This window comes from Tiliqua scincoides, chromosome 3, assembly GCF_035046505.1.
Source record: "Tiliqua scincoides isolate rTilSci1 chromosome 3, rTilSci1.hap2, whole genome shotgun sequence".
Classification (NCBI taxonomy): Eukaryota; Metazoa; Chordata; class Lepidosauria; order Squamata; family Scincidae; genus Tiliqua; species Tiliqua scincoides.
The window spans coordinates 45113381-45133532 of record NC_089823.1 but is presented as its reverse complement, the minus strand read 5'-3'; the positions used below and the strand labels follow the sequence as shown (position 1 = coordinate 45133532).

At 41.2% G+C, this 20152-nt stretch overlaps 1 protein-coding gene across 1 annotated transcript in view; it reads right to left on the bottom strand.

Annotated features, from left to right (window-relative positions):
• Nucleotides 1–9603: 9603 nt before the first annotated feature.
• Nucleotides 9604–20152, bottom strand: part of PTGFRN (prostaglandin F2 receptor inhibitor) — an 82221-nt gene continuing 71672 nt past the window's right edge. The window contains exons 9-11 of the mRNA XM_066621281.1: nucleotides 19575–19682; nucleotides 10645–10950; nucleotides 9604–9770 (exon numbers count right to left, since the gene is read on the bottom strand). Coding sequence (XP_066477378.1) covers nucleotides 9604–9770; nucleotides 10645–10950; nucleotides 19575–19682 — 581 coding nt within the window. The remainder of the gene's footprint in view (nucleotides 9771–10644; nucleotides 10951–19574; nucleotides 19683–20152) is intronic.

The following is a 20152-nucleotide window of genomic DNA, read 5'->3' as shown; positions in this document are numbered from 1 at the left end:
CTGTCAGGATCCACCCGGCTTTGCAAGTCTCAAAAAGTTCACCTTATCAGCTGAAGCCTCTGTTTTGATCCTTTTTAGTGGGGGGGAGGGGGGGAAAGGCTGCCTTCTCAAGCACTTGTTTAGCTCCAGGTGCATAGGATCAGGACCATTCTGATAGCCTTGCACTCTCCTTCACCTGATCTTCCACACCAGCCAAGGCACGTTTGCTTACTCACGAGCAAACACGACCCTGAGGCTTAGTTTCGCTTTCCATAGGGCTCAATACATTCATCTGCTTGGAGGGAGGGACTTCCTTCTCAGGTGTTTTTAGGGGCTGCATTCATTGGATCAGGACCGTTCTGGTGTTGTTGGATTCCTCTCAGCCTGTTCTTTCCAAAGGACTAAGGCAAGTTCGCCTACTCACAAGTAAACGCACAATACGGCTCACTTTCACTTTCCATAGGGATGCATGCATTTTTTGTTCTTTTTTTGGCCATAACCTTTGATAGAAAGGAGATTTGTCACTCTGGTTTTTTGCATTGCATTCCGCTCGAAAGTCCACATCCAACGGTATATAATATGTTGGGGTACTCCTAACCACTACGATTTTAGTGTGTCACTCCTCCAGTGCGCGTCACCCCCCCTTGTGCGTCACTAGGTGCGGCCCGCACTCCCCTAGCAACACCATTGAGTACAGGCAGGTTTCCTCTCTGGTGATCTTATCCGCCTCTTATCAAGGCACATTTCTGCTGCATTACAAATCTTGTTGGAGAAGTGCTTTTGTCTTTTTTCAACAGCCTATGCATGCTTTTAATTTTTGGAAGCTGCCCTGGATCCAGAAAGGAACATATTGTAACATTAAACCTGGATTTGTGCTCGAGACTAGACTGAGTTAACTCTTTCCCAGAATATGACAGGTTTAAGCTATTTTTTGCTTCCCTTGTCAAAGCAGCCCTGTATAGGCAATGAAAACCATTTCACACACTTCAGAAGCTGAGTCACATCTGCATAAATGCCTCCTAAATGGCACCTGCTGATTTTGCAGACTAAAGGTGGTTGTGGAGCCTACAATGGGTTCCCTTACTATCTAGACTGGTTTAAAATCCTATTCTTCAGCTACCTTCGAGTTTCTGATTTTAGAAGTTTTTTTATAATTTCAGTCCACATTAAAAGAAGACCCTTCTGTGTTAATTCTAAATATAAACTCCTTTCTTAGATTGTCTTTTAGGCTAGATAGAACTAGACTAGAAACCCATCCTGAACAGAAACTGGCTTTTCTCTCTGTGGCTGCTTGTAAAATTCAAATTGCAGTTTTGCTCTGAAGGAACTATCCAAAAACTGCTGTTTCTATTTCACAAGATCTTTCTGGTTCAGAGAAGCTTCATCTGGAAGCCCTGTAGTCACAAAAAAAAAAAAAAAATGCATTGGATTAGGATTCTGCTTTTTCATATTCATTCATGTACAGCATGTGCTTCTGAGAAGGGAGTGAATAGATCAGGGAACAGCAAAGAAATGTGGAAGCTTTCAGTTGTGTAAAGCTGGCTTGTCAAGTACACAGGTTCACAACACACACACACACACACAGAGAGAGAGATCGCCAACATGGAGCAGATTGGGCAGCACAGCTCAGTGCATCTCTTTCACTTCACAGAAAACGTCACTCAAAAAGAATGATTCAGACTGTCCCAAAAGCTATAACTGGCTTAAGAGTCAGAAGCTTATTAGAACAAACTTTCTTTGTTCTTTCCCTTTCAGTTTTTGGCATGGGAATACTGTATACTTGGTCACATTTTTCCCTCCTCATATAAACATATACAAGTTTCATGGAAACCGAGGGGACTTTGGACATCACCATGCTAATAATGTCCAAAAACATCCAACATGGTGGTAAGCAGAAATAAGAGTCACTTCCTCAGGTAATTAACCCCTAACTTGACAAAGAAATGTCCTTATAATGGACAATCACCTGCCAAGCACCTCTATGTCAGGTTGAAAGATCTTGTATGCACCTCAAAAGTAAGGGGGAGAGAAAGATTCTGAAGATCTAAGACTCTCTACCCACACTGGAGACCATATTCCATTTCTGGTACCCATAAGTTCCACTACCCACCTCTAGAGAGTATTTTCAGTTTATGGTGCAGCATAACTTTAGTAATGAAGGCATAACAATCCCATTGCCAGCATCAATTTCCAGGGCTTTGGGCACATGAAAAAATATTCTTTCTACATAAGATCATGGCTAAGAAAATATAATGGAATCACTTTAGGTTTCCCAGATAAGACTCTGCTGAACACCTTTGCAATGTAGGTAGCAAGTATACAGGAGTGGCTAAAACACTTAGCTAAAAATTAGGACTTCCCCAGTTGAAACTTATCTCTGCTATGAATGAACTACATGTCCTTAAGCAAACCACTCTCTCTCACCACCAGCAACAATATGGCAATGAGAACATAAGACTCCGCTGGATATGCTTCATCTAGTCTAGTATCCTATTTTCCCTTTTGGCCTATCAGCTGCCTCTGGGAAGCTCAAAAGCACAAAAGGAAAGGCATACTTTACACATGCCATTGCTCCCCTGCCATTGGTATTCAGAGACATACTGCCACTAAACTCAAAGGTAAAGCATAGCTATCATGACTAGTGGGCACTGATGGACCTGACTACCGTGAATATGTCCAATCTCCTTTTAAAGCAATCTAAACTAGTGACCATCACTTCCTCTTGTGGCAACCAATCCCACGGGCTAATTATGTGCTGTGTGAACTACCACTTCTTGTCTGTCCTAAGACTTCTGCTGATCGGTTTTATGGTTCTAGTATTGTGCATATTGTGTATCTAGCTTACAGGACTGTTGCAAAGATAAATGCCTGCTATTCACAAAGCATTAGTATTGCATACACTTTCTGATTGCCACATCTCAAAAAGGATATAGTGGAACTGGAAAAGGTGCAGAAGAGAGCAACCAAAATGATTAGTTGGCTAGGGCAGCTCTCATGAGGAAAAGCTACAGTGTTTGGGGCTATTCAGTCTATTTTAAAAAGGCATGGGAGGGGGGAGGGTCGGGAAAAAAACACGATTGAGACATATAAAATTATGCAGGGGGATGGATAGAGGAATGTTCTTTTCCCTCTTACATAAGATCAGAACCAGGCCAAATTGCAAGGGAGTGGCAAAAAGGATACAGACAACAGGTTATCTTGTTGTCTTGTGTGCTCCCAGAGGCATCTGCTAAGACACTGAGATATAGGAAACTCAACTAGATGGAACTTTGACCTGATCCAACAGGGCTCTTTTTATGTTCTTATACATTTGCTAAATATCATGATCATCACCAACTCCACAACTGACAGGGAAAGGGGGAAGTCAATGTAGTTTCAGCAAGACAGCCATTTACCACATAGGCTTAACATCTCTTGGTGGCCAAAGAAGCCCTTCCATGATTCACTTACATTACAAGTCATCTGTAAACCAGCATGCTTAAGGAGATGCTAACATCACATCCCCAGTCCATAGTTTTATAAACCTGCCTAAGCATCCATCCTTAGGAAATGTGGATCTTAAAATAATCACCACCTTTTTGCTTTAGTCTGGAAATAATTTGTTTGAGGTGCTGGTCATATAGAAATAATTTACTTTATAAAAACATTTCTCTTCCATTAGCTTAATGGTATAGCTGTACCTATGAAGTGAAACTGCAAATCTACAAAAAATCAGGGGGCAGCTACATTGGTCCATTAGAAAAAAAATCCAAGAGCAACAGGCAGGTAATAGCTTTTATCAGGACCAACCAAAACCTTATCAAGTGCATCATTTTGGTTTATCCTAATAAAAGGAATGATCAGACTGCAACTTTTGAACTTTATCTGAATCTTTAAACTTAGAAAGGAACCACAACTAGAAAATATTTTATAGCACATTAAGTGAAATTGATGTTTTAAAAGTACCAACATAGAAAACTAAGTTAACATTGGCTGATCCTAAGTAAGTTTCAAATTAATTCAGCTCCCTTGAAGCCAATTGCATCAGCACACCAGATTTCGAAACCCTCCTTTCCTACAATTTGAAAACAAGGCTTCTGACTATGTAAGATCTGATCCCACTTGGGAATTTTAGTTTATCTGAAGATTTAAGTACAACAGTAACCACGACTGTGGGAGTAGTGTGTACCAATACTCAGATAACCCTATAGAAGTTAGCTTTACTTCATCTTTGGATTTCTTTTCTACAATGTCCTGTGTTTTTATATTTTTCCTGTTTCTCTTTGTGTTTTTGTAAACACAAGTCTCAACTGCTGTGAATCTGCACGTTTCAAAAACTGATTTTTATGCCCAACTTTTCTGTATATTATAAGGAAGGCCCTTGTATGTAGAGACTTTGGATGTCTGCTACCTTGCTTTCCTCAAGAAACCCTCTGCAGGCTGTACCTACCTTGGGGCAAGCTATATAGTTCAAAGGAGCTGGTGGTAGCACAATAGAACTGAGGCAGATCTGGAGAGTCTCTTTAAATTTACAACAAACCATCTAGCAGGAGCTTTATGAATCTCTTCAGGTGAAGGTTTCGAGGACACATTTCTTCCATAATATGTGAAGCCAATGTGGTAGATCATTAAGAGGTCTGCTAGATGAACTGTTCATGGGCAGGGTTGGCAGATTTTAGATGCTTAAGAAACAAGAAAAATCTTGAAAAATCATATTTTAATAAATTGGCTATTAGATAATATTTTAAAGAACTCTTATCAAGGGTTAAGAATCTCATTGTAATTTAACACAGTAAAAACAAAACAGGTGGAGTCATATTTTAATATGAAATATGTTTGGAGTGGTTCTTACTGGGTGCCTTTACACTCTGGAGTAGTTCATACCTCACTCATGCTAAACCATCAACATACAGTAACACTTATGCCTGGATTGCTCACAGACAAAGGATCTTTTGGGGAATATCTGCCATGGCATTGTATGCTCTGGGTCCAAAACAGGTTCCTGTAACCTGTTCATCAAATAGATGCATGAAAGCACTTTTTGTGAGCTGCAGGTTGTGTGATGTTGTGTGTGTTTTAATAGGCTATTTCCATGCAACTGAAGCCAAAAGATCAACTAGTATAGTATATGCCAGAACTGGGAAATCATTTCCAATTCACAGGTACCAGCAGCAGATTTTAAGAAATGTGGTGTTCCCCTCTGCTTGTGCTATCATGTAGCTGGTCATTTTACTTAGATCATTTATCAGAAAAGGAAGTGCAGGGATGGGGGGAGGGAAGAAGGTGGCAGACATGAAGGATACAGAGATCAGGGCAGGAAAAGTAGAATGCATCTGTAAAAACCCTCTGGACTATTTTGGTATGTAACTTGAATGGTCAGGACACTCAGGCATGCCTTTGTTTATGCACTGAACACAAGCAAAGTATGGACATGTGCAGTTCTAATTAACAAGAGAACCATGCCATAACCAAAGTAACAGAACATATGCTCAGCTCTTGCCTGGATAATCAGCTTCACTGTCACATTGGCACCAAGCTAATTCAATTTCAACTGTTACCAGTTCATCCAAATCACCTTCAAAACTACCATCTACAAATAGTAGAAACATTTCAGCAGAAGCTAATTGCGCCAACCCTTGCAAACACAATTAGGAACATTCCCTGAATGAAACTATCTTCAAGGAAGGAATTAATCTATTAAATCTTCTAACCATTGAGTTCTTGTCCACCCCCCCCCCCCCCAGAATGTTTCAGTGCAGTGAATTCACCTTGGAAATAGATAGAATTGTTTACAGTGTAAATGGTTATTGTGCACTAATGGTAAAACAATAGTGGTGCAAAGTGGTGCAAATTGGGGAAATGGCTCTCAAACAATTCTACGTGGCAAGACAGACTGAATTTGGTCCCTCTAGTCCACATTAAATTTTGGGAACTGAGCAACTCCTGCCCAATGACACTGCAAACTATCAGCAACTGCAAGTGACAAAAGTTGGTTAGTTACAATAATGATGCACTTCTTTTATGGCTGCAGTGCTGTTGATTTGCCGGGGGGAGGGGTACTGGAACACCCAAAAGCTTTTTGGAAAAGAGTCATAGAATAATTTAGAAAGAGAATAATTTAGAACAATCCATAAGCATCAACTAACAGTTTTGAAACACTTAGCAACTTGTTTGTTTACAAGAAAAGCAATACTGGTACTACCCAAATTTAGCACTGGACAAGAGCCAAAAGGCTACAGAATTTGTACCTTTGACTTAAAAAAAAAAACAGCACAGAACATATATTAGCAGCAGGGCTATTTTATATGATATATGAGACAGACAGCATTAGAGACTGAGCTGTGAATCAGGACTTCCCTGATTCAAATATCACCTCTGCCATAAATTCTCTAGGGCTCCAATTTCACACACACTTACCTGGGAATAAATCATATTAAAATCTGTGGCACTTGCTTCTGAATAGATGTGCATAGGATTATGCTGCAGGTAGCTTTAGGTAAGCTTTCATATTGAGAAAGAGCTACTTGTAGTTCAATGCAATGACCACACAAAATTATTTATAAAAAAGACAATTTATTTTCCAATGTAAAAAAACCACATTACACAGCATTATTATAATTGTCCAACTCCCACCTTCCAAAGCTGTGCTGAACAGACTTTTTTAAAGCTTCCAAAGATGTGCCTACAATCCTTTAAAAACGAATGAAAATATTCTTGTCTTCCAAGGAAGCTTCTTCTGAAATGTTACCCGATTCATGCTCAAAGTATCCTGAATTCCACCAACTGTGGGCAGGACGCATAGAAAGAAACAAATCAGGATCAAGAAAAGCCCTTAGAATCTTTGACAGTTGATTCCATGATTGCAACTCTGACAATATTGCTGAGTATCTCACTGAATCCCATGCAACTCTTTCTCCACAGAGAGAAATGTACCGGAGGGAGTTACTGGAGGGAGGTCACACAAAACAAAAACAACAGTTTTCTGGAGATGCAAGTTCTACTTTTTCAGAAGACAAAGAATAATATAAAATTGGCACAATTGGAAAGAGACTGCTGGAGTGGTACTACTTCAAGGACTTCAAGGTATAGTTAAGGACACGGGAGGCAGCATCACTTCAAATCAAAAGGCTAGAACTATGTACCTACTGGTCAATTTTGTCCAGAAAGGAAATAATGTCCCCTGTGGTCTAAGAAGGGTGGGCAATGACCTGAGGAACAGGAGTGATGTTAGGAAAGACTTGAAACCCCTGAACCTAAATAACCCTGAGTGTCTTCCACAGAGAGACAATGCCGGTGTGCAAGAAGTGCTTAAGGAACATTAAACTTTCCTGGGCTCAGTCATTCATAATTATTGCATTTAAATCATGTTTGTTCCTCTTCAAAATGTGATAGAAAAGAAAGACACCAAGGCATGAAGACATGCAAGAAAAGATTAGTTTGTGCTTTAGACAATCATTTCATGTCCACATTGTTTTAGTTAGGTCACCTAAAATAATATTTCATATTATGAGCTAATAAGACACAGAATTTGTGAAGATGGACACATGACATCCAAAGAGACAACAGAAGTGAACTGGGGCACTGCTCTAAGCATCAAGCGCAAAGTTGTTGCGGTCAACAACTATGTCTACTAAGCCTTCTAAATGTTGACTTGACATACCTTACAAAGGCATGAATCAGCACCAGAGTAAATCAAGACTGAAGTAGCTGAGAAGGACAGACAAACCTACAGTGCAATCTTATGCATGCGTACTCAGAATTAAGCCCCACTGAACTGAATGGAATTTACTCCCAAGTGGGTGGGCACAGGATTGCAGCTTAACTCTTTATTAAGTACACACTGCGCAGCTAAATGGGACAGTTCCCTACTATGACAAGTCCCATGCTTGGAAGTCCCCCAGTCAATACAGATTGGAGTCAAACTACACATTAAAAACATTTAAGATAAAGTCTAAGTCCATGTGCTTAATGGCAAAATGGGTTTGTATTATAAATGCATAGCAGAGTCAATCCACAATGATTAGACAAGAGAATGTGTGCAAGACATGGGAAGTTTTGTAAAATGAACCTGCAGGCATGGAGAATGTGCACAAGCAAGCAGACAGCAACACAGGATATTTCATACATTACTTGTCTATGTACTTAACACTCTGCAAGCCTCCATGTATATGACCACTATCTCCAGTCAGCTTTGCATTAATACATACAAAGACACACAAGTTGCAGATGAACTGACATCCTCTCTTCAAACTTCAAGTACAATAGAGGATGATTGCTTGCTCTTTCCTTGAATTTCCCACCTCAGTTTGAATCAACCTATGCATGTACAATGTATACTGTCTATAAAATGCTTATGTTCTGATTTCTTATTGCTAGTGATACTAGTTGTGCTGGAATAGAGAGCTGTGTTTTGTCACAGGAGGGAGATTACTGGGAAAAAGGTATGTGGAAGACATGATCTAAGTCTCTCTCCAGCAGCACCAAAGAACCTAATGGTGAAGACTACTGCCAAGACACACTGCACTATTTGGCATTGTGGAACGCACCAATATACATCCAGAAAAGGGACATTCTCCAAACTGAATCCATTCCCTCCCTTACCTGAGTTACAATTGCAAACACTGACCCACTGCTGCAATGTCAAAGTCTACTGGGTGACTTCAAAACCAAAATGCGTGTGCAAGTTTCTTGATAGCAAGCTACAGATCTAAGAACTTATTCACTAATCTGTAGGGATCTCTGTCATAATGCACCTTGCTCAGATACGCTATCAGATATGATCAATTACTCCCCCCAGTACAGGATAAGGAGAGCTCTGCCTCAATTCTAGACCTTCTGGTCCTTGAATTAGGTGGCCTTGTGATTTAGCAGTCTCCATCCAGTTTCTAGATGTGAAGTATCTATTATGCAAAATCCACCAGCAAAGTGGGCATTAGTGGACAGTTTCTGTTGAAAATATTAGTTACAAGCAGGGCACAGAGACTCAAACACCTCTCACCAGAATAGTTATAGTGGGTAACAACACAAAGCACAGTGGGGTAGAGGGAGAGAAACTGTAAAAGAAGGTTTGTACTGCTGTCCATTTTTGAGGAATCAGCCTGCAGCAGGGCTGCTAACCCAGTACCACAGTTTTAAATAAAGACTTCAGAAACTACAATCCAAGTTTTGACTTGGAATGAAAGTCAATCCCACCAACAATGGAAAGGGGATTTTTTTCCATTACATACATCCAGAGCATTGAAACTTTTCCTCCCTTTCTAGAAACATTAACTAGAGGTCAGCTAGTTATAAAGGAAGTCAGTTACTTTGCTGAGCTTTTTCCCATTCCATCTTCCTATTGAAAAAAAAGGAAAAATGATTTTAAAATCTTGATAGTGAGACTTGTCTAAAGATCTGCTGGAAGAACACTGTGGAACAGTTTGCCCGTGAGAAAGAACAATCCCCATAAAAAGTGCCATTGGAAGAAGAGCTCAATGCTGACAAAACATGACATGTGCCCTCATATGAAACACTGGCAGAAAAGGAGAAGCTCTAGGTTCAGGACAATTGTTGTCAGGGCATTTTGGTGCAGCACACTCTATGAGCAGCCTCAGGTCTTCCAAAAGCCCACCCCTAAGCCTGTGCATCCACCTCTCACACTTCTTTCTAGTCCATTTCCATAGACATCAGTCGACGTCTCTCTCGCCTGGTTTCTTGAACCTCCTTTTTGCAACACCAACGGGAACTGCAGTAGCCAATCAGACAAGATAAGAGTCCAATGAGAGTGGCCAGGCCAATGCCAATCAGTAGTGGAAATTTGAAAGCATTCAGCACTGGGGGGGGGGGGGAAGAGGAGGGAAAAAAAGATTGTTACACACAATCCATAAACACAGAGTCAACATTTCTTTACTGCTTAAAAGCAGCAAGATAAGCAATGCAAAATCAAAACACATAGTCTGGAACAAGAATCTGCTTGTTCAAGGCACCTCATATCCAATATGATTGAGCAATATCATTCAGAAAGTTAATTATGCAACTGAAGTGATATTTTTTGCAAAGCTATAAAATGGAAATTGATTTTGGAAAACAGGGCAAATAGGCTGCCAAAGATTTTTCAGTAGCTGAGGTGGCCCACCAAATTCTGTTGTCATCCCCCTTAGTGGTGCACCAGCCACTGCCACTTTTATTCCTACTCTCTGGATTTGAGAAGGGAAACACAGAGGATGAAGTGTGGAGAGCAGACTGGTGCCCCCTACTCTCTTCTCTCCCACAGTTGTTCTTCAGCTCTCCTATTCCTTTCCAAATCCAGGAAGTGGGAGAAGGAGAAACAGAGGTGCCTGCCACCAATTGCCTCAGTTCCTGAATGGGCCAGGAGTTGCACCTGCTTTTCACTGAAACATCAATTAGAGCAGTGGTCTTCAAACTGGAGATTGCTGCATATTGAAAAGGCACAAACAGAACATTCTGTTCCTTCGGGGAGCCTCCTTGCCATGCTGCCAATCCCCCAAACTGCACACCAGCCAGCCACATCTGCTCAGAAAAATCTGGGTGTAAGCTTGCTGGGGTGACTGAACACAGAAGCAGCTGGCCAGCGTGCAGTCAGTGGCACAGTGAGGAGGCTACCAGGAGGAATGGAGCGCTCTGTTTACCTGGGGAATGGATTCAGCCGTGTATCGGATGCCACAAACAAAATCTATGCGCACTTACCATCCATTTTCACGGTTACAAGGATGGGCTTGGATTTGACTTCCATCTTCTGTTGCCAGATACCTGCAGCTGATCTCACCCAAGGGGTTACTAAGCAGTAATGATTGCCAAAGTCTAGGTCCTCACAGCCATGAATCCTAAGCCGAAATTCTAGGGAGCTGATTCTTTCCAAGCTGATGTCACTACTCCCATTTCTTCTGGCCTGGCTCACTACCCCTTTTCGATCCAATGACACTAGGAAAACAGGGTCTCTATCCATTGTGAAAGAGCGTGTGGCAAACCAGGAGACATTGAAGGCCATGTCATCTGAAATGGGGAAAAAAAAAACAGCATGATGGAAGAGAAAACTAAACTCAACCCTTCCAGGAGTTCTCACAGTGATATACACAATTTCAGAGGTATGGAGATTCCTCTTAGCCTTCAAAGAGTTAAGATCAATAAATTACACAGGCTTAACTGCATTCAACAACAACGTATGGTCTCCAATTTGTGAAATCTTTTAAGCAATAACCTCAGTTCGTAATTTGCCAGGTGCAGAAGAACAGATTAAGCTGAACAGCATATGGCACTCCATCTGTAGCACTGTTTTGAGGCAATGCTACCCAGTTATTCTCTTACAGGAAGTTGGGAAAGTATAACCCAAAAGGCTTGCAAGAAGTGTTCACAGAAGCCTTGCTAATCACCAGGTATGGCATAATTCACTATATCAACACAAACAAACTGAAAACTTTCCTGATGTTACGTACAATACCCATTCCTTTTTCTTGTTCCTATCACCTTGTTTGAACCACCACTAGGGTCTCTTCACAACATTTGAACAGACTGCATTTTCCCAAATTTTATCCTGGTATTCCCATCGTATACACCTTGCTGTTGCTTTTTTGAGCTCCTAACAGTATTACCGCATCTGCTCTTTGACTATTTTTACTGACTTATATTAAAATTAAATCAATTTTAAATCAAAATTAAATAAATGTGCCATTAAAATCAGAATGTTGTCAGTACCCTGAAAAAACTTGTCCCAAAAGATGGGGTATCAATATTAAAACCTCATGCCCTGTGCACATACAGCCCTCCCCCCATTCTCTTCATTACACAACACACTACTGCTATGTCATCCTTGCAAGTTATACTGCTTCCTATTCTTGTCCTGTACTTTTCCCATAAAGAACTACCCAAAATGCATCATAATACATATGGACAGTTTTAATGAGGTAACATTCTGGCTTACCAGAAGCACACATTTCAGATAGGTAAGTGCAAAGTAACCTGAAATCGGTTACTGAGTGGGTGTCCATGGTAGAACTGCCTTATGTATAGGTGTCTCATCTCTGCAGATGAGTGACTTATTAGACGTCAAATGAATGAAGTCAGATTTCATTCCCTTCCTCTGGACACAGTGAAAAAGGAAGAGATGAGCACAGTGCAGTCCTGAAAACAACATTTTGAGATTTTGGTTGTTGAGCTGGGATTCTTTGAAAGCGTCAAAAGCTGGCTCTTCAATGTATTGAAGATAAAATATTATTTACGAGAATAATTAAAATAAAATATTATTTACGAGCCATGGTGTAGGCTTCCTCATGAGGAAGCTGCTTGAACCATTCACTAATGAGGCTATACTATATCTCCAAAACTAGACGTGATAGGGCAAAACAGATGCCAATTTTGGAATTAGCACCCCAAATATACCCAGGAATTGGTATAACGTTTAAGGAAGCAAAATGTGTGTTGGCCTGGGTAATCAAATGACCTAAAACATGGTTTGTATGCAATGCCCTCCCTTCCTCTGAAACTACATCCCTACAAATTATAGAATGCTTGATATTTGGTTGTGGATCATTCCCCTAAAAAGTAAGGCTTCTCAAGCTAAAGCCCACTTAGAGTAATCTAATCAATTTTCCATAACACTTCAAATCTCACTCCCAAGTACACATTGCCCACAATTCAGGCCATGCTTTTACCTACATATGTACTTCAGTTCTGTGTCATTAGGAACAAATGTCTTACACCAATTTCATTAAAGAGATAATCTCTCAAGTGTCTTTGCATTGACTTCCACCCCTAACACTAGCTGACAGGTAGTCAGAATCCATCAGTATATCCCACATTCTTCAGTGCAAGATTATACTGAATCCATTAGCAGATCTGCACTTTTAACCTCATTAGACTTGTAGCTGAGGCTGCAGTTTAATAATTTCAACTATGTTCTGGTGAACATCCTAGTGCACTCCTTAGCTAGCTGGAAAGCAAGTGTGAATCCTATTGCATATGAGGAACACTAAAACACGACTGTGTCTGAAGTATCTGCTGGGCTGCACCTGAGAATCAAAGGTCATCATCACAATCTACAAGGTGACAGGGTGAGGTCTGTATAACTCCATGGCAGAAATTGATAGAAATTGCATCATCAGGGCAATCAGAGACTTACACCGCAATCCTGTGAGTAAGTCTCACTGAACTCCTGTGGGGGGGTTAATTCTCAGTAGACATGCATAGGATTGTGCTATTACTGGATACCTGCCAAGGCAGGACTAATGCTTATCATTATCATTTTAAGGGCGCAATCCTAACTTGTGCTGGCACAGGCAAGCCAGGAGGCTTGCGCTGTGTCCAGTGCAGGATTGTGGCCATCAGCGGATTAGCCAGAGGCAAGGGAAAACTTTTCCCCTTATCCCTGGGTAAGGGCTGCCAGCCACAATGGGTCTCCTTGGACTTACACCACCTCCTAAGGTGGCACAAGTCAGAGGACAGCGGACTTAGAGAAGAGGCTTCAAGCTGCTCCATTTTCCCCGGGAACAGGGGTTGGGATCTGGCATAACTGCCGGATCCCAGCCCCACCTCCGTGCACCCCGTGCACCCTGGGGCCGTCCATTGCCCTCTCTCCTCTTCCTCCCCCCCCCCCCCCCATGCCTACCTTTTCCGCTTGTGTCGGTGCAGGCGGGCTGACACAAGTGGCAGAGGGGAAGCCGGTGTAGAGACTTCTGTCAGCCTCCTCAGGCCAGCACTTCTCGGAGCTTGGGCCGGCCAAACTGCAGGTTTGGATTGCGCCCTAAGATTGTGAAAGGTGAGTACCTTTGTGGCATACATGTGACCAGGAACATGCATGTGTATACAATTTAGTAGTTTGCTGAAGGAAGCTTTAGCATTAAACTACTGATCTTTTAGCAGAGATAGCCAAGACTCTACACAAAAAGTTTCCAAAGTTCCCCAAATGAAAACCAACCGTTTATTTTTGAAAAAATAAGTTCTATATGCCAGGCTTATCTGGAGGCACAATTACATTTTTGTTTGTTAGATTTTTTTTAAAGATCCATGCTAAAAAAGAACATGATGAAGAGCATCCAGATTGCACAGGCAGAAAGATAAAAAGGTATATAAAGCACAAAGCTTTTAGGCTTGATCTGGGCCAACATTGGTGGCTGGTTATAGGAAAAGGTTTGATTTGTTCTTTCCACAGAGGCGGCTGATGTAGTGGAGAAAACAGCAGCCTTTCTAAGGGAGATTGTAAAGAGCCAGGCTAATGAACAACAATGATGGTGTAATTGGGGTACTTGTGGATTTTATGTAGTTTTTTATATCATTATGCCAATAAGGTTCCTAAAGTATAAAGGGGAGGGGGACTGGAACCTAGACTACTCACAAAAATTGCCCTCATCCCCAACCCAACACAAGAGTTCTATTGTGTTTTTTAAAAACATCTTTAGTACAAATTACCTCAGATGTCCATGAGACACTGCAATTTGCCCTAAAGTCATTTATTGATTATCCTCATCACAGTTGTTATCCTGCCTTCTGTTGCAGATAAAAAGGTACTATAAGTAAGTATTCTTCATGAACTGTGTTCCCTAAGAGGATCATTTTTATAAGATGGACTACATCATCTGTGCAGTCTCTGCATCTGCTGTAGCTGAAGGGAAGCCAATTAAAGTACATGTGTAAGTTTGTTTTTAAGTCTTCTGGACAGCTCACCACAGGAACTGCAGAAGACCTATCAATGAAATATCTGACAGATGAGAACTATCCATCTTCATTCACCCAGATGGGGGGCGATCCGAATCTGTAACCAGAGGGATGGAAGCGTCCCAGATACCTTATTTCCAAATCCCTAAAGCTATTCATTACCCAGATATTCATCCATCTCATTTCCTGGATCTGTATTTCTGACCAACTTGATTCAATTACATCAGAACACTCCAGAAGAGTTAACCATAAGGAGGGGGACATGTCTCAAACCACTACCTCTCTTGCCCACAGTTTATATTTTTCACTTGGCATTCCCACTCCATTTACCCCTAAAAGCAGCCAAGTCTCAATATTTTCAAAGAGGATTTATTTTCTTAAACAGTTTTTTCTATCTGAAGGTCCAAGTAAAAATTCCTGCTGTCATTCTGATTACAAAAAAAAAGAAAAAGAAAAAAAGAGGTAGATCTTGCACTATAGGACAGGGAGTGACCTTTTGACTTTATGGCTCCTGAACCTTTAACAATTGTGTAGAGGAGGGAATTTCAGCAGGTGCAGCTTAACTGTGAGATGTTAAGCTGCACCTGCAGAAATTATTATTATTAACATTATTTATATACCGCTCCAATGAAAAGTTCACAAAGCGGTTTACAGAGGAAATCAAATAACTAATGGCTTCCTGTTCCAAAAGGGCTCACAATCTAAAAAGATGTAAAAGAACACCAGCAGACAGTCACTAGAAAAGACACTGCTGGGGTGAGGAGGGCCAGTTAGTCTCCCCCTGAGCATTCACTTGAAAAAAAAGAGCAGCACTCACTTGGAAAAGTGCCTCCTATCTGATTAGCAGGGGTAATTTCCTCTTCCATACAAGGTCCAGGAACCCTAAAGTTGAAGGGCTTTTTTAAAAAAACATCCTGAAGTGTGGAAATAACTCATGAGCAGAAGCCGGTAACCCAGGCACATTAATAGCTAGATCAGTGGCTCTCAAACTGGTGGGTTGCAACCCACCAGGAGAACCAGGTCATTCCCCCTTAAGGGGAGAGGCCCATAAAGAAGGCCTTTAAGGGGAGAGGCCCAGGGAGAAATGCCTGAGGGGGACATGATTGAGACATACAAAATTATGCATGGGAAGGATAAAGTGGATAGAAAGATGCTCTTTACACTCTCACATAACACCAGAAACAGGGGACATCCACTAAAATTGAGTGTTGGGAGGGTTAGGATAGACAAAAGAAAATATTTCTTTATTCAGCATGTGGTTGGTCTGTGGAACTCCTTGCCGCAGGATGTGGTGAAGGCATCTGGCCTAGATACCTTTAAAAGGGGATTGGACAAGTTTCTGGAGGAAAAATCCATTACGGGTTACAAACCATGATGTGTATGTGCAACCTCCTGATTTTAGAAATGGGCTGTCAGAATGCCAGATGCAAGGGAGGGCACCAGGATACAGGGCTCTTGTTATCTGGTGTGCTCCCTGGGCATTTGGTGGACCGCTGTGAGATACAGGAAGCTGGACTAGATGGGCCTGTGGCCTGACCCAGTGGGGTTGTTCTTAAATCTGTTCTCTGATGGCACTGCAGCAAAAGCCGTGGCGCCATGAGCGGGGGGAGGGGATTGTGCTGCCCTCCAGAAAGCCCTGGGAGGCTCACAGCACCCTCTGAGGGCCTCTCCACTGCTTAAAATAGCTCAGATCAGAGTCCACTTCTGGTTTTTGCGCAAAAATATACTTACAATTTATGTAAGTATAAGATAATTTGTGTACAGAAATGTTGCCTTATATTTCCACCTTTTGATGGGTATCTTCCTTTTCTGGAAAGTTCAGCAGCAACAATAAAAACATTTGTTAGAAGCAAGATTTAGTTCAGTGTAATATAAGCATTGGTTGGATTTGGTATAATTCTTATGCTAATGCACTTTAAAAGGCGATCACTAAAGGCAGTTACTATTCTAAGACATGCTACAGTATCTGTTGCACCCTGGAGCAGCTCATTCTAATGGGTCACTGTAGGGGAGGGAGACTGCCATGTGGAACTATGGTAAATTAAGCCTTAAAACTTTAGCAAACTACAGTGCTTAAGCAATTTTTTTCCTTGGGAAAAAAACTGGAAGTGATCAATGTATAAATCACATCTTTATGCACATTTTGATTTGACATGCAGACCTAAACTGTCTGACTTTTAGCTACTTACCCTGGTCAATCAGACTTCAAGATCCAGAGACCCATTTCCAACCTATCTTCCCACATAACAGAATAGGACTCCATTAGCATGGCCAGATCATAACATGGAGACCATTTTAATCCAACAAAATATAAATGAGGATTTTCCAGAAGAACTGGGTCTACCCCACCAAGTCATAAACACAATGTTAATACCTTGCTTCCAGAATAGTTGCTAATTGTCTTTGTGAGAAATAAGACTCCTCCATTTACATAGAGGTACACTAAATATTATACTAAATATTAACACTTACAGCCCTAGAGCAGGAGTCTCCAAACCCCGGCCTGGAGGCCAGATGCAGCCCACGGACAGCTTCTGTCCGGCATGCGGCCAGCTTCTGATCCCCTGAGAGCATCTGGCCCAGCTGACCAAACTCAGAGTTGTGCTTGTGGGGTGGGGGAACAGGGGGTCCATTTAAGTGTGTGTGCTTTATTTCTTGGACTGTGTTGGTGCTTGGAGAAATCCTGGACATCTGAGCCCATTCATTCATTCATTCATTTCAGTCATTCATCTAAGTTCCATTGCTGATGTATTTATTTAAATTTTATATTTTTTTTTCCCAGCCCTTGACACCGTGCCAGATATTTGATGCAGCCCTTCGGACAAAAAGTTTAGAAACCCCTGCCCTAGAATGAGGAGTAGTAAAAGTTGCCTGAAGATACTTCTTCTTTACCAAGCTTAACAAGCCTTTGTAAGGCATTGTATTGAAAACCCAAGTTAAAATATCAGCAACTAAAAATACAAATACATACTCTTCTAATTCTTCATCCTCTAAACAACAGCTTCTGTTTATCACAAGCAATCACAAATGAAAAGAAATTAGCAGTATTATTGATATGGTAGCCCAGTTCCCACTGGAACAGTTTGTATTCCTAGTAGCTACAGTGGAGGTTCTGTTCAGATGCGGTTAAATGCCCCCTCTTGTGAACACATTATACCTGGAGATAACTGCCAAATAGGACAGGACACACACTAGGACAACCCTGAAAAGAGAAGTGGGTAGGAGGAATGAATAGCACAAATGCAACATTCCTGTGAAACAGAAAGGTGCTAGGTTTAAGCAGAGTAGCCACAACTACAATAGCAGCTCTTCCCAGTTATTTTCTGGGAAGCCTCCTAAAGGCTCCTAAAGGTCTTTGACCTCCTAAAGACCCTTTAGGAGGCCAAAGTAAAACTATGTGTAGCCACATCTGTGCTGCTATATTATACAACAGCAACTGCCTGTTCCAGGATAGGTGATGTAGGAAATTACCTTCAAGGGAGGGCACCAGGATGAGGTCTCTTGTTATCTGGTGTGCTCCCTGGGGTATTTGGTGGGCCGCTGTGAGATACAGGAAGCTGGACTAGATGGGCCTATGGCCTGATCCAGTGGGGCTGTTCTTATGACTAGCTGTACTGCCCTAAGTGCTCAGTTGCAAGGCTTATACAGCTGCCCACCAAACTGTGACACTTTACTGATGGAATTAGCAATTGAAAGGAATATTGTCAACAATAACCTTTGTTGGTTGTTAGCTAAGTCATAGCACTATGCCTGCAGATTAAATTTTGCCTAGGATCAACAATTGTAAAGGATGAACAATGGATTCTAAATTTTAAGAATCAAGCCAACAGACAAAAGGGCATTTGGATTTTCTCAGCACAGTCAAGTTTTTGAAATATATGCTGTAAGCACTTTGAACACATCAACACAAATATTTAGGATTAAGGGAGAACGAATGGCTTGCCCTAGATGTGTCCTGAACATACTGCATAAAAAAGTACAAACACCCATCAGAATTATATTTGTATAGGTGAGCTGTATAGCTTAACTGGAAATAGCTAAGCCCAGATTTGTGTGCTCAACATTCACAAAAACCAGGCTGCTCACTCAAATAACCATTCTCTGAAATGTACTGGATTTTCTGTATTCACAGGAGGCACTGTGATGATTAAGGATAACATTTGTCCGTAGAGAAAGAGAGCAGATGTGGAGTATGAAATGTAAATTTTTACATTAGCATATGGGAAACTAGTGTTCTTTGTTACAGGGCACTTTCAGATTTACTGTTTTGATTCTATTAGATATTCAATATCAGAGCTTAATCTCAAAAGGCACTTCCAAGTGGTGATAAAAAAATCTTATTCCAGATGAGCCAACACGATCATGGCTAATTAATAACTGACAACACTGGGAATATGATGGCCCACTGACAGCTAAAGATCAGTCAAAAGTCCTGTGTATGCTGGGAGCCATCTCTAATTGTGCTTGGCAAAACATGCACCTCTAGAGTTTTCATTGACAGCCAGGCAAACAGAGACTCCAGTTTGTAGGGAAGATAAGCATTACAGGGAGTAACCAAGTGTGGAATTGTGACAGCTGTTCCTAGAGACCAAGTCCTCTGTTGGTCTTCTTGGTGACCTCAGAAAATCTAGGATTGCACCAATACTATCTATGCACTAAAAAAAAAAAAAAAAAGATCTGAAGCTTCCTGACATGACTGAGAAACTGGCACTGCCCCAATTGCTGGAACTTGCACAAACAGCTGCTAAATGTTCAGATTTACATTAATCCATCCAGATTACAAGAAATATGATAAAGGGAGACACTAGCAAAATCACTTTATACGAAGATTAAAGGGTCAATTTTCAAAGCTCTTGCTGAATTGTGAAATTGTGTTAAATTCCAACAACTATTTGAAACACATCTCTGTTATCAGTATGAAACAAACAAAACAAACAAATTTCATTTTCATTTCAAACTCAAAATCATACCTGGACTAACTGCTATTCCATCAATGGTGACGATGCAATCTAAAGTTACCAACTCGCCCCAATAAACAGTTGGACTATCTGAATGTACTGAAACATTGAATACAGGACCTAGAAAGGAGAAAAAGAAAAGCAAAATTCTTTATGCAATTTCTTCCCATGGAATTGCTCGTTTTACTTGCACACAGCCAGTGTAGACTAGTGTGAGTAGTTCTTCGGAATTTAACATGCATGGCATACGTTTGACAAGAATTAGCACCTGTGTATTGTTATTTGGTTGCAATGTGCACAACTGGCAGATTTGTTGATGGAGCTGGAATTTCTGACCTTTCTGGATGTTTGGATAATAATATTTTGGTTTGTATTCGTAATTTCTCCATTTCAGAGAGTTATTTTGTTCAGTTGTGGAAAAATGCACTTGTGCTTCTAACTATGCTTACAGGCAACAGATCAAAGTACAGGGGGGGCCCCTGTATCTGCAAATTCCATATCTGCAGACTCAACTACCTGAAGATCTGGAGCCCAGCAGAGGCCACGAGTATCTATCTGTGGTCTCTGCCAGGCTCACACTGAGCTTGACA